Below are 15,753 nucleotides of genomic sequence, written 5' to 3'. Positions count from 1 at the left end.
ATCTCACTATCACAATGTTGACATATCAATACCGGCAGTAAATAGGTAATTTGACAAATGATCAGTATCACACTTAAAAATCAATTGCAAAGCACTGTATTTGAAAATGATCATTTTTTTTTTTTTTTTTTTTATTATATCACCATGGACACCACCACCCATCACCAGCCTCTTAACCTTGGAATTTAAAAATACCATCTTGCTTACTCACTCATTCAAATAAACCTACATGATACTGGGGGATTACCATCGGAGGCCGTGTCGAATTACCTCAACTTTTCATTCTAACCACCAAACTAACACTCCAAAGCAAGGGCTTAGGTTTGATTTCAACACTGGGGGGGGGGGCACTTTAAGCGTGGGGTGTGGGGGGGGGGACACACTTTAAGCGTGGGGTGGGGTGGGGGGCACTTTAAGCATGGGGTGGGACACTTTAAAAGTGTGAGGGGGACAGACACTTTAAAAGCGTGGGGTGTGGGGGGGGCACTTTAAAAGTGTGGGGGGGACAGACACTTTAAAAGCGTGGGGTGTGGGGGGGGGCACTTTAAAAGCGTGGGGTGGGGGGGACACTTTAAAAGTGTGGGGGGGACAGACACTTTAAAAGCGTGGGGTGTGGGGGGGGCACTTTAAAAGCGTGGGGTGTGGGGGGGACACTTTAAAAGCGTGGGGTGTGGGGGGGACACTTTAAAAGCGTGGGGTGTGGGGGGGGGGGGGGGCACTTTAAGCGTGGGGTCCTCCCCCAGGAACTGTTGAGCGTGAAACACTTCCTGAATTCTGGTGTACTTTTATGCACTAACTTGTGCCTTTTCTGCATCAATTTATGGTGGAGAAGATGTCTTTATTTATGTAAAGGAAAATACATTTTAGGTATCCGCTGACACAAATAGAATGGAATATAATGCAGTAAGGCAAATAACCTTTTTTCTTAGTCTGGTTTGTTCATAATTCTTTTTTAAATAAGATAAATTGAGATCAATCAAGAGTTATTTTTTTTCCCAATGGTCAACTGTTCTGGAATGTACTTGGAATGTACTAAAACTGCGTTTTACTTTTACCTCGAAAGTGCTTGAGTTTACAAAAGGTCCTTTGCGCTATATATATATTATTCCTAAAATTGCTGCACTTTGTTAAAAGATTACATTGATCTGTTGGTCTGTGTAGTAGCTAATACAGGATGTTGCTGCTTAAACATATGTATAATGTATATTCATTGATTCACTCATATACCAAAATTAATTTGAAATTAAAGATGTTGCTTTTCGCATCAAATATTGATATGGGGGCGGTCAGGTGGCGTAGCGGAGATTGCGCCGTCACCAATGCAAGAGGCTGCGGTCTCGACTCCCGGAGTCAGCATTGCTTGGGGCTTGGGCTGATCGCTATACTAACCCGTTTGGCTGGGTTAGGGGGAGGGCAAGTCACGGGTGGGGATCTGGCGTTGTGGACAGCGACGCCTACAGGTCAGGTCTGGGCGCCTGCTCAGCGGAGGCAGGACTTGATGAAGGCAGCGTGACCTCCCACGTGTTACACTTCACCAATGAGAGTCCTCGCTGCCAGGTGAGAAGAGAGTCACTGGCTGTCGCCGGCCACATGTGTCGGAGGAAGCGTGCGGATGACTTCAGGGTTCCCTGACCAGTAGGGGGAACATGCGCACAACAACCAGGTAGGGGAGGGGGGGAATTGGCACAACGACTAAATTGGGACGGGGAGAAAACAGAGAAAAATTGGAGAAAGTCTCGAATTAATTAGATTACATTTTTTTATCGAGTCCCACCACTAATATATATATATATCTTATTATTTTTTTGAGGGGGACCCATGATGCATCTCTTCTCAATATCGAGGGGGATCTGATCTCTTATCTACGCTCCTATAAGTCCTCCGGTTATCCTTGACACAAATCTTCCGTGACGCCTCCAACGTGTCATCGTACCATCAGTTCGTCGTGGGAGTGTGGCAGGTTCAGCGGAGGGCACTTCTCTGTTAAATACACCTCCCTGTCATCCACCTTCGTTACCGACTCAGCGTCGAGCAAGTCCTTGGCCACCGCCAGCATGCAGCTCTGTGGAGGACACACCGTGTCAGTCTGGTAACACCTCCTCTCAGTTACAGTGTGAATAGACCTGTTCGCTGTATACTGTACGTCAGACTCGGTGTGCGTGCGCATCACAGGGGCAGAAAGGAACGGTCAGAACAACGGGGCAGACTACAATATATTTGCATTTGTTAGCCATGCTAGCTAGCGATCTAAACAATCAATCCATGCCTGAGCTAGATATGTAAAAGGTGAACGACTCACACTCACAGCCGTGCTGCCGATTTGGCAAAATGACATCCAGACGTTTTCGTTTGAAACCGCTTTTAGTCAGGGGAGTGCCATGGTTTCTCCATAGAGCTCCATTATACTGTTAGTCAGGGGAGTGTCATGGTTTCTCCATAGAGCTCCATTATACTGTTAGTCAGGGGAGTGCCATGGTTTCTCCATAGAGCTCCATTATACTGTTAGTCAGGGGAGTGCCATGGTTTCTCCATAGAGCTCCATTATACTGTTAGTCAGGGGAGTGTCATGGTTTCTCCATAGAGCTCCATTATACTGTTAGTCAGGGGAGTGCCATGGTTTCTCCATAGAGCTCCATTATACTGTTAGTCAGGGGAGTGTCATGGTTTCTCCATAGAGCTCCATTATACTGTTAGTCAGGGGAGTGTCATGGTTTCTCCATAGAGCTCCATTATACTGTTAGTCAGGGGAGTGTCATGGTTTCTCCATAGAGCTCCATTATACTGTTAGTCAGGGGAGTGTCATGGTTTCTCCATAGAGCTCCATTATACTGTTAGTCAGGGGAGTGTCATGGTTTCTCCATAGAGCTCCATTATACTGTTAGTCAGGGGAGTGTCATGGTTTCTCCATAGAGCTCCATTATACTGTTAGTCAGGGGAGTGTCATGGTTTCTCCATAGAGCTCCATTATACTGTTAGTCAGGGGAGTGTCATGGTTTCTCCATAGAGCTCCATTATACTGTTAGTCAGGGGAGTGTCATGGTTTCTCCATAGAGCTCCATTATACTGTTAGTCAGGGGAGTGTCATGGTTTCTCCATAGAGCTCCATTATACTGTTAGTCAGGGGAGTGCCATGGTTTCTCCATAGAGCTCCATTATACTGTTAGTCAGGGGAGTGTCATGGTTTCTCCATAGAGCTCCATTATACTGTTAGTCAGGGGAGTGTCATGGTTTCTCCATAGAGCTCCATTATACTGTTAGTCAGGGGAGTGTCATGGTTTCTCCATAGAGCTCCATTATACTGTTAGTCAGGGGAGTGTCATGGTTTCTCCATAGAGCTCCATTATACCGTTAGTCAGGGGAGTGTCATGGTTTCTCCATAGAGCTCCATTATACCGTTAGTCAGGGGAGTGTCATGGTTTCTCCATAGAGCTTCATTATACCGTTAGTCAGGGGAGTGTCATGGTTTCTCCATAGAGCTCCATTATACCGTTAGTCAGGGGAGTGTCATGGTTTCTCCATAGAGCTCCATTATACCGTTAGTCAGGGGAGTGTCATGGTTTCTCCATAGAGCTCCATTATACTGTTAGTCAGGGGAGTGTCATGGTTTCTCCATAGAGCTCCATTATACTGTTAGTCAGGGGAGTGTCATGGTTTCTCCATAGAGCTCCATTATACTGTTAGTCAGGGGAGTGTCATGGTTTCTCCATAGAGCTCCATTATACTGTTAGTCAGGGGAGTGTCATGGTTTCTCCATAGAGCTCCATTATACTGTTAGTCAGGGGAGTGTCATGGTTTCTCCATAGAGCTCCATTATACTGTTAGTCAGGGGAGTGTCATGGTTTCTCCATAGAGCCCCATTATACTGTTAGTCAGGGGAGTGTCATGGTTTCTCCATAGAGCTCCATTATACTGTTAGTCAGGGGAGTGTCATGGTTTCTCCATAGAGCTCCATTATACTGTTAGTCAGGGGAGTGTCATGGTTTCTCCATAGAGCTCCATTATACTGTCAGTCAGGGGAGTGTCATGGTTTCTCCATAGAGCTCCATTATACTGTCAGTCAGGGGAGTGTCATGGTTTCTCCATAGAGCTCCATTATACTGTTAGTCAGGGGAGTGTCATGGTTTCTCCATAGAGCTCCATTATACTGTTAGTCAGGGGAGTGTCATGGTTTCTCCATAGAGCTCCATTATACTGTTAGTCAGGGGAGTGTCATGGTTTCTCCATAGAGCTCCATTATACTGTTAGTCAGGGGAGTGTCATGGTTTCTCCATAGAGCCCCATTATACTGTTAGTCAGGGGAGTGTCATGGTTTCTCCATAGAGCTCCATTATACTGTTAGTCAGGGGAGTGTCATGGTTTCTCCATAGAGCTCCATTATACTGTTAGTCAGGGGAGTGTCATGGTTTCTCCATAGAGCTCCATTATACTGTCAGTCAGGGGAGTGTCATGGTTTCTCCATAGAGCTCCATTATACTGTCAGTCAGGGGAGTGTCATGGTTTCTCCATAGAGCTCCATTATACTGTTAGTCAGGGGAGTGTCATGGTTTCTCCATAGAGCTCCATTATACCGTTAGTCAGGGGAGTGTCATGGTTTCTCCATAGAGCTCCATTATACCGTTAGTCAGGGGAGTGTCATGGTTTCTCCATAGCGCTCCATTATACTGTTAGTCAGGGGAGTGTCATGGTTTCTCCATAGAGCTCCATTATACTGTTAGTCAGGGGAGTGTCATGGTTTCTCCATAGAGCTCCATTATACTGTTAGTCAGGGGAGTGTCATGGTTTCTCCATAGAGCTCCATTATACTGTTAGTCAGGGGAGTGTCATGGTTTCTCCATAGAGCTCCATTATACTGTTAGTCAGGGGAGTGTCATGGTTTCTCCATAGAGCTCCATTATACTGTTAGTCAGGGGAGTGTCATGGTTTCTCCATAGAGCTCCATTATACTGTTAGTCAGGGGAGTGTCATGGTTTCTCCATAGAGCCCCATTATACTGTTAGTCAGGGGAGTGTCATGGTTTCTCCATAGAGCTCCATTATACTGTTAGTCAGGGGAGTGTCATGGTTTCTCCATAGAGCTCCATTATACTGTTAGTCAGGGGAGTGTCATGGTTTCTCCATAGAGCTCCATTATACTGTCAGTCAGGGGAGTGTCATGGTTTCTCCATAGAGCTCCATTATACTGTTAGTCAGGGGAGTGTCATGGTTTCTCCATAGAGCTCCATTATACTGTTAGTCAGGGGAGTGTCATGGTTTCTCCATAGAGCTCCATTATACTGTTAGTCAGGGGAGTGTCATGGTTTCTCCATAGAGCTCCATTATACTGTTAGTCAGGGGAGTGTCATGGTTTCTCCATAGAGCTCCATTATACTGTTAGTCAGGGGAGTGTCATGGTTTCTCCATAGAGCCCCATTATACTGTTAGTCAGGGGAGTGTCATGGTTTCTCCATAGAGCTCCATTATACTGTTAGTCAGGGGAGTGTCATGGTTTCTCCATAGAGCTCCATTATACTGTTAGTCAGGGGAGTGTCATGGTTTCTCCATAGAGCTCCATTATACTGTCAGTCAGGGGAGTGTCATGGTTTCTCCATAGAGCTCCATTATACTGTTAGTCAGGGGAGTGTCATGGTTTCTCCATAGAGCTCCATTATACTGTTAGTCAGGGGAGTGTCATGGTTTCTCCATAGAGCTCCATTATACTGTTAGTCAGGGGAGTGTCATGGTTTCTCCATAGAGCCCCATCGTATTTTATTTTAGCGCAGCAGCTCGCGCAGGTCCGGGGCGACTTAGTCACGTGACTCAGTTGGTGTTGCCGATTGGCCCGAACGCGGTATGTTTGTATACAGCGAACAGGTCTATATAATATATACGATACGGATAAACTTCGCTCCTTACTTTCATTTGGTGCTTGCGGCTCGAGGACATTCGTTTCCTGCGGACGGACAATTGAGGGGAACAAATATTAATTCTAGAAGTTGAAATTGAAAGAAGGCAGAGGACGTCACGGTGCAAAACATGCGCGACTTACTCAGTCATGTTGGCTGGTGGTTCTCCTCACTTCCTGTCGGGGGGGGGGGGGGGGGGAGAGAAAACATCACATTATGTAGTGTTTGTAACCTTTAGGTTTATAAAATATGGAAGCGTTGGTCCAACAGGTCTACCACCTATTTTGTGAGTATAAATATTCTTTGATTTGATTTGATTTGATTTGACTTTATTTATCTCGAACAACCATGAACACACAAACTTGAAATAACAACAAATAACAAAAACTAATTTAAAAAAGAAAAATATATATATATGGATACAAATACAAATAAAATAAAATATATCTTCCTAGACATGGAAGCAATTGTCAACTCAAGACAAATGGTTTTGTTCGAGAAGGGACAGAAAGAAGCAAAGCAATATGACATCCAGTGAGTCCCAGAAAATATGAAGATGTGTCGGTGATATTGATATCAAAGATGTCTCTATGAGGGAAACTAGCAAATAGACAGATTCAGTTTTGAGGGTATTTTCTTCTATAGACCACCGCAACACTTCCGGTATATATTCTGAAATCATGGGAGAGAGAGAGCGGGGGGGGGGGGGGGGAGAAGCTGTTCCTGAGTCTGCTTGACTTGGAGCGGAGGTTCCTGTAGCGCCTCCCGGAGGGGAGGAGGGCAGACAGTCCATGATTGGGGTGGGAGGTGTCCTTGACAATGCTGTGTGACTTCCTCAGACACGGTTTGTGATGGATAGACTCAATTGCATTTGCAGGGAGTGATGTACTTGTGTGCTGCAGTTGGTGAGCATGCTTTCTATGGCGCACTGGTAAAGGTTCACCAGAATCTGAGGGGACCGGTGGGCTTCCCTCAGTCTCCTCAGGAAGAAGAGGCGCTGGTGAGCCTTCTTGACCCGTGCTGCTGAGGTGTTGAGGGTCCAAGAGAGCTCCTCGGAGATGTGGACTCTCAGGAATTTGAAGCTGGAGAGACACGCTCAGCCTCCGTCCCGTTGATGTAGACGCTGGGTCTAGTCTTCCTGAAGTCCACGATGAACTCCTTGGTTTTCTTGGTGTCGAGGGCCAGGATGTTGTCGGCGCACCACACTGCCAGGTGCTGGAGCATATAGGCCGACTCATCGTTGTTCTTGATGAGGCCCACCACCGTTGTGTCTGCAAACATGATGATGGTGTGTTGGTGCCATCTTGTATAGGAGTGCAGTCTTGGGTGAAGAGGGAGTAGAGACGGGGGCTCAGCACACACAACCTCGCGGGACGCCGGTGTTCAGGGTGAGGGTGGAGGAGGTGAGATTGTCTATCAACTGGGGTCTGTTAGTTTGGCAATCGAGTATCCAGTTGCAGACAGAGGGGTTAATGTCGAGGCCCTTGGTTTCCATGAGGTCGGCAAGTTTGGAAATTAGTTTGGAGGGGATGACGGTGTTGAACGCTGAACTGAAGTCCATGAACAGCAATCTCACACGGGTGTCGCTATCATCCAGGTGGGAGAGGGGGGATGGGATGTAGCATCGGGGAGATATCGTCCTCCATGCTCTGTCCTCACGGTGAGGGTGAGAGGCCAGATCTGAGGTGAGGCAGGACCAGCCTCTCGAAGCACTTCATGATAACGGGGGTGAGAGTGCAACGGGGGGGCGGAAGTCATTGAGGCTTGTGGCAGTGTTTCGACACTGGGCACGATGGAGGTGTTTTTAAATCACGCTGCTGGGACAACTGCCTGGGCGAGTGACAGGTTGAAGATGTCAGTTATAAGACCTCGGCCAGCTGCTCAGCGCAGTTCCTGAGTATGTGGCCGGGGATGCCGTCAGGGCCAGCCGCCTTATGGGAGTTAGTCCTGCTGCACAGTGAGGGGTTGGAGGTTAGCAGGTAGGGGGGCAGCCTTGGTGGGCGCCTCCTGGTTGTCCCTGGCAAAGCGTGCATTAAAAGTTATTGAGCCCGTCGGGGGGAGAGAGGGGTCAGTTGTTGGGGGAGAGTTGTTGGTGGGTTTATACTCTGTGATGGCCTGGAGGCCCTGCCACGTGCTTTTGGGGTCAGAGTTGTTGAAGTGCTTTTCAACCCTTAGCTTGTGGCTGTGGCCTGGCCCGCTCGACTCCTCTAGCCAGGTCACTGGTTAGCCCTGGCTGGCCCGCTCGACTCCTCTGTCCAGGTCACTGGTTAGTCCTGGCTGGCCCGCTCGACTCCTCTAGCCAGGTCACTGGTTAGCCCTGGCTGGCCCGCTCGACTCCTCTGTCCAGGTCACTGGTTAGCCCTGGCTGGCCCGCTCGACTCCTCTAGCCAGGTCACTGGTTAGCGTGTGACACCAGCTCTAAACGCGGTGTCAGTCACGTGCCTTTAGTAGCATGCAGACCTTTCTGCTCATCCACGGCTTCTGATTGTGGAATGTAGTAATCGGTTTAAGGGTGGCGACACCGTCGATGTTGTAGTTGATGTACGTAGTCCACAATGGAGGTGTAGGAGTTTTTATTTATTTTTATGTTAACCTTTATTTACCCAGGGTAGGTTCTCTTTATTAACCTTTATTTACCCAGGGCAGGTTCTCTTTATTAACCTTTATTTACCCAGGGTAGGTTCTCTTTATTAACCTTTATTTACCCAGGGTAGGTTCTCTTTATTAACCTTTATTTACCCAGGGTAGGTTCTCTTTTTAAACCTTTATTTACCCAGGGTAGGTTCTCTTTTTAAACCTTTATTTACCCAGGGTAGGTTCTCTTTTTAAACCTTTATTTACCCAGGGTAGGTTCGCTGAGCTGATGCTCTTTTTCAGGAACGCCCTGCTTCACATTCACACAGTTCCATTCACACCTGGGAGCTGCCCAGTACAACCACAGTCTGACACCTGGGAGCTGCCCAGTACAACCACAGTCTGACACCTGGGAGCTGCCCAGTACAACCACAGTCTGACACCTGGGAGCTGCCCAGTACAACCACAGTCTGACACCTGGGAGCCGCCCAGTACAACCACAGTCTGACACCTGGGAGCTGCCCAGTACAACCACAGTCTGACACCTGGGAGCTGCCCAGTACAACCACAGTCTGCCACCTGGGAGCTGCCCAGTACAACCACAGTCTGCCACCTGGGAGCTGCCCAGTACAACCACAGTCTGACACCTGGTAGCTGCCCAGTACAACCACAGTCTGACACCTGGGAGCTGCCCAGTACAACCACAGTCCGACACCTGGGAGCTGCCCAGTACAACCACAGTCCGACACCTGGGAGCTGCCCAGTACAACCACAGTCTGACACCTGGGAGCTGCCCAGTACAACCACAGTCTGACACCTGGGAGCTGCCCAGTACAACCACAGTCTGACACCTGGGAGCTGCCCAGTAAAACCACAGTCTGACACCTGGGAGCTGCCCAGTACAACCACAGTCTGACACCTGGGAGCTGCCCAGTACAACCACAGTCTGACACCTGGGAGCTGCCCAGTACAACCACAGTCTGACACCTGGGAGCTGCTCAGTACAACCACAGTCTGACACCTGGGAGCTGCCCAGTAAAACCACAGTCTGACACCTGGGAGCCGCCCAGTACAACCACAGTCTGCCACCTGGGAGCTGCCCAGTACAACCACAGTCTGACACCTGGGAGCTGCCCAGTACAACCACAGTCTGCCACCTGGGAGCTGCCCAGTACAACCACAGTCTGCCACCTGGGAGCTGCCCAGTACAACCACAGTCTGACACCTGGGAGCTGCCCAGTACAACCACAGTCTGCCACCTGGGAGCTGCCCAGTACAACCACAGTCTGACACCTGGGAGCTGCCCAGTACAACCACAGTCTGCCACCTGGGAGCTGCCCAGTACAACCACAGTCCGACACCGTTGGTCACTGAGCAACTCCACTGGAGCAGTTGGGAGTTAAGTGCCTTGCTCAAGGGCACTTCAGCGGTTGGTGTTAAGGGGATAGGAGAGAGTTATGAATTCACTTCCCCAGCCCAGATTTTTCCTGCCGGTCCCGGGGATCGAACCGGTGACCTTCCGGTCACAAACCCGCTTCTCTAACAATTTGGCCACCGCTGCTTAGGAGTCAATGTCGGTGTGGGAGTCCAGGGTGGCCTGGGTGGCAAACGTAGACTGGAGTATCAGGCCACCCAGGCCACCCTGGACTCCCATAGTTTCAAGTTCAAGTTCAAGTTTGTTTATTAATTATCATAGTAAAATACAGAATACTTTATCAGGAAATGCTTTTTTCTGTATGAGCCGCTGGGAGTGTGCTAGATAACAATAGATAAAAAGTATAAAATAGAAAAAGTCAAAAGTACGTAAAATAAAGTGTTCAGTCAATATACACATATATACAATACAGAGTAAAAAGAGTAACAGTGAGGTACAATGCAGAAATGGGATGAGGTACAAACTTCGGGTAAGGTGCAATGAGGTATGAATTGTAGTGCAAATTTCTTTACTAATAAATATAAAGTGTGTTAAAGTGAGTAAAGTGAGTGGTAAGGTGAGTGTTTGTTTAAAGTGAGTGTGTGCATGTGGATGTGTGTGCTGTGGAGTGTAGATGATGGGTTGTTACATACAGTAGTGTCATTGTCATTGAGCTACGGATGTAAGGCACTGGGTCCTATGTGCACTACTATATAATACAGTGTTTACTCTATCCTTATTCTTACCTTAGAGTGACCTTTATTTTCCTCGTTCCTTCAAAGTGTCCTTTCCGTTTAGTTTAAAGTGACCGTTTGTGTGTGTGAGCGAATGCAGCATGTGTGTTGTGTGTGTGTATGTGTGTACTCATGTGTGTACTTGTGTGTGGAGAGTTCAGTGTTCAATGTTCTGATGGCCTGGGGGAAGAAGCTGAGTCGTGTACTGGGTAAAAGGAACAAAGAGGCGTGGGGTGAGGGGAACAGGTAAAATGTATATACTCTCTTTTTTAGACTCTTCTTGTATCAAAAACAGTACTGTATTTGTAACTCTGGTATGTCATAGATGTAGCAGTACTGTCTATCTGTATGTCATGTATGTCATATATGTTATGATGAATTGAAAAAAAATGGGGGACCCTGATGTAAACAAGACGAAATTCTTTCTCTGGTCTGCATCCTCTTAACAGTTGTGTGTATTGAGCTGTACTGTATTGTACCCATTCTGCAATCTGTTAATAAAATGTTCAATCAATGAATCAATCAGTTGTTGGTCAGAGTTGTTGGGAAAACGAATACAACTCCCCCAACTGAACTGTTGTGTGAATTTAAATGATCATCAACCTGTGAATCCGTTGACTGGAGAACGGAACATAATGTAAAAGATAGGAGGAGAACAAACAGCAGGCCAGAGACATGACTTGTGGAATATTATCCCAATTGGCCCGATGTGGGTGCTATAATTAAAAGGTCATAACTCCTACACCGTAAGTCCAATTTACATGGAACTTGGCGTCTATCCTCTCTCTCTACACACTGGCATCAATGACCCATAAAGTCTGCCATTTTCTATTTTTGTAAAAAACACATTTGACATCTCTCCTAAAACTCTCTGGAGCGTAAAGGCGCTCCCATAGTCCAGCAGACTGTACACAGAGCAGACTCTGCACAGTCTCTGGAGCGTAACAGTAAGAAGCATTTTGTATAAAAGTATTCTGTACTTCTGTATGACAACTATTAAAGAAACTTGAAACTTGAAACTTGAACTAAAACCATAGGTCCAAGCTTATCAAAGGTTGTAATAATGCTTGTTGATATCTAATTGCGTTTTGAAGATATTGACAGATGAACTTCAAAAGGGGCGTGGTTTAGCACATAACTAGACCAAACCAAAGTCAACAACAACCGTTGACTGAAAGGACCTGAAACGTACCCTTGAACGTTTCATTCAAATCACCCACTACACTCACACCCCACCTAATGTGTAGGCTACCAGAGAATACATGGGTGGCTGCCACTGGGTGGAGATGTGTGCACTACTGAGCACACCTTTCTAGTTGTCTATGATGGAACACCTCCAGACAGACTCTATCATTACATGTTTGAGTCGTACTTCTCTGGTTTCTAGCACAGCCTGTACACACATACTTATTCAATAGACAAATACCTATAATAGGCTTCTAATGTGCATGACCTTGAGATGGTGTTGAGGATGGATGAGACGCTATAAGACCTCTATCTCTGGACCCACAGCTGTCCCCCTCGGAGCCGCACTACATTCTTCCTAATGTCTCAGTTACAAAAAAGAAAAAAACGAACAGACCGCGCACTCCCTTTCTTAAAATAAGACTTCTTACAACCGCACTCGAGGCATCCGGAAAAAATATTTCAACAACAAATGGTCATTGTCAGTCAAACGAGGAGGGCGGGGGGGGGGGGGGGGGGCATCTCTAGGGAGAACAATATATTTCGAGACACACCGAGGCCCCCTTTCAACGGTCACTCGACAAGATGCTTCCCCGGAGATGGAATATTATCTTCCGTCTAAATTTGGGCCCTGATTTTGTCTTAAGTGTGTGTGTGTTATGGTAGGCTCGTCTCTCTGAAAGGGTCACGGCAACCCGACACCACAGCTGGCCCGTGCCCGCTCTACAGAGAGCATCCCTGGGAAGAGTGAGACATTAGAGCCGGTCTCAAAAATAACTCCATGTTCACTCCGTCACAACTGCGCCCGCCTGCCCTGTGTCCTCAACCGCACACAGACACCCTAACCGGCCACTAGCGTGGCATAGCCTGTGAGCTGCCTGAGACAATGTGAAACAAAAGAAAAAATGTGACACACACACACACACACTACACAAAGTAGTAGGAGTTGTGAGACAACTAGACCTGACTTACAACGACAAAAGGACCCTAATCGTCTCACCTGCTACGGTGTTTGGCAAGAGGTGTTGTTAAAAAGAAAATGTCAAGAGAAATTCGACTAACAACGAGATGAAGTATTGACGGGAGCTATATTATCATTATGAATTGAAAATGGGGGGACTCTGATGTAAACACGACGAAAGTATTTCTCTGGTCTGCATCCCCTTAACAATTGTGTGTATTGAGCCGTACTGTATTGTACCCATTCTGCAATCTGTTAAATAAAATGTTCAATCAATCAATCAATCAGTTGTTGGTCAGAGTTGTTGGGGAAAACGAATACAACTCCCCCAACTGAACTGTTGTGTGAATCTAAATGATCATCAACCTGTGAATCCGTTGACTGGACAACGGAACATAATGTAAAAGATAGGAGGAGAACAAACAAAGTGCCGGCCGTCTCCAGATAAAGCAGGTATAGGATCGTGTTTACGTCCAAAAACGTGGCGACGACAGGAGGATAAACATTTCGAGGATCCCTTTCAGATGTATGAGTTGTCGTGGTGTGGCCTTACAGCATGCCACCAGTCACCAGTTAGTACATCACGCCGCCTTTACTGCTGCTGACTCATCCTGCTCTACTCTCGCTCTGCCCCGAGAGACACAATAGCATTCAGACGCTTTTACTATACTTTCAACATATCTGTCAAATGCAACATAACCGTTTAACACACACAAAAGGGGAAAAAACAAAGAGAAGTTGTAATATATAATCTAAGATAACACAAGGTCATCTACAGCCACATGAGACACGAGTATCAAAAGTACAAATCACAAGATGAAATTGGTGATTTGATAGCAAATAAGCTTTTACTCTAAACACTGTAAATGACTACAATTAATTAGTGTAAAAAACGCGAAATGTCATACAAGAGAGGAGACAGGAGGAATGTCACTCTTATTATGCTTGTAATAGTATAATCAATGACGTGGCAAATAAACAATCTGAATCTGAAAAGACCATCCATAGCGACGCCTAACTATTAGAAATACTTGATGTTAAACGTTTCAAGCTCTTCAGCGCCTGGAAGAAGCCTTGGCTGAGGGCCAACACCCAGTCACTAACGTGCTAAATAGGCTACTATGGACAGGCACATGCATCAAGTATTCTGCAAAAGATTCTGTAAAAAAAAAAAACGCTAAATACTTGTACAGTATTACTTTTACTAGTGTATAAGTTATCTGACAGAGTTTTAATGAAGTCGTTATCCTTAATAATAACCACCAGAATTATGTAAATGGCCTAGCTGAGACAAAGAACTACACAACAGTACAACTATACAACAATACAACAACTACATTTACATTTTACATTTAGTCATTTAGCTGAACGCTTTTATCCAAAGCGACTTACAAGTTCTGTACGACAAGTCAGCAGGAAGGAAGGACACAACTCTATCAGCTGAGTAACAGTGTTCATCAAAGTGTTGAGTGCTACAGTGTAGGTTAGTTTATTAGGACAAGTGCATGACAGTAAGGTTAGTTAGGGTTCGATTATTATTTGTATTTTTTCAGATAATAAATGTAAATATTTCAGATAATCAACTAAAATACTATGTAAAAAAAAACTCATACACCGAAAGAACCAAAGCCAAACTCTGGAGGACAGTGTCTTACCTTGTAACAGAGGAGAGAGGGACGTGCTGGTTGGAAACAAGAGGATGGACTGGCCACAGGCAGGGGAAGCACTAAGAAGGTATATATTGCATTCTCTGTTAGGCTTCTAAATCCCTGACTTTCTCTTTATGGAAGCGGATTACTCTTCAAACCAATGAGCTGGCAAGGTCATGAAATACAGTACTACAGTGTCCTCCCTTCCACGGCTCCGCTCATTATAAATAACCCGGCCTTCAAGATTCTTATGCTTATTATCTTATGCCATCATCATTCTGATATGAAGTCCATCAGCACATCGTCCAATCTGATATTAAGTCTGGCAGGAAAGTAATTAACCTTTGTGGCAATTAACAGGAAGCGGAGAAATGCAATAGTTTGCACGCAAACATTTGTGACACGCACACAAGAGTTGGTCGTGCTGTTTGTTGTAAAAATAATTCTTGCCATTTAAGTTGGCACGTCGAGGCGTCGTGTTTGTGATTCATGTCCGACAGACTTACTGTCGTACTGTCCTGGCAGTGGTGTCTGCATGGTGAACTCACTGGGAACTATTTGCCTTGCTTTGCAGCATAACTGCTGCCCTCTCTCTGAAAGAGATGGAAAAGACAAGTTAATATCATCATTTGTTCTTTCAATGATTTAAGATATTATGGTACAGAGAGATAAATCAAACAAAAAAAACATGTTTTAGCCAGATGTACAGTACAGCCCACGGTGTTTAATCGTGACATGTTTTGACGACAATGCTTTTTGTCCCCAAATGTCTACGTAGGTGTCTAAAGCATCTGAATAAATAAATACTGTTAATGTACTCATTTATGTCATGACATGACTTCTACAGGTTTGCAACCTATTCGTTAATTAATTAATATCATTCCTGGCAACATTCAAAAGATCTTCTTGGATAGAGAAGGGGGACTACAATGTAAGAGGGACATTTCATTTAAAACAGCTGTGTGTTTGCACTACTCTTGTGGCCATTTTGGTCTATATGTCATTTGTCAAGTAATTTGTCAAGTATACTATTATATACTTATTGTTTATGTGTCTTGTAAGCCCATATGGGCTGGGCATACACCTGTATGTAAGACACGAAAATTAAAAAACATCAAAAAATCAAATCAAACTCTTAAAAGGATGTGTATTTCTGTTTGTGGGGTGACTCTTAAACTGAGCAAAAACGTCATACAGTTCAAAATGAAATACAACAGGGTGATTCTAGAAAGGTACAGTAAAGAGGAGGGAGATTGTAACTCATTAATACAACAGAGTGATTCTAGAAAGGTACAGTAAAGAGGAGGGAGGTTGTAACTCATTAATACAACAGAGTGATTCTAGAAAGGTACAGT

The 15,753-nt window shown here is 45.6% G+C and overlaps 1 protein-coding gene across 1 annotated transcript in view; it reads right to left on the bottom strand.

Annotated features, from left to right (window-relative positions):
• The window catches only part of LOC311245212 (troponin I, fast skeletal muscle-like), a 28,637-nt gene extending 14,119 nt beyond the window's left edge, over positions 1 to 14,518 (bottom strand). Inside the window, exons 1-4 of the mRNA XM_084335030.1 lie at positions 14,405 to 14,518; positions 6,025 to 6,057; positions 5,892 to 5,928; positions 1,934 to 2,062 (exon numbers count right to left, since the gene is read on the bottom strand). Of these exons, the coding sequence (XP_084191156.1) occupies positions 1,934 to 2,062; positions 5,892 to 5,928; positions 6,025 to 6,032 (174 nt within the window). The 5' untranslated portion in view covers positions 6,033 to 6,057; positions 14,405 to 14,518. The remainder of the gene's footprint in view (positions 1 to 1,933; positions 2,063 to 5,891; positions 5,929 to 6,024; positions 6,058 to 14,404) is intronic.
• Between the last annotated feature and the right edge of the window lie 1,235 nt (positions 14,519 to 15,753).

The sequence above is a fragment of the Notolepis coatsorum genome (genome assembly GCF_963971535.1).
Source record: "Notolepis coatsorum genome assembly, chromosome: 18".
NCBI classification, from domain to species: Eukaryota; Metazoa; Chordata; class Actinopteri; order Aulopiformes; family Paralepididae; genus Notolepis; species Notolepis coatsorum.
Note: the sequence above shows the minus strand (reverse complement) of the source record. Positions and strands in the feature narration are given on the sequence as shown.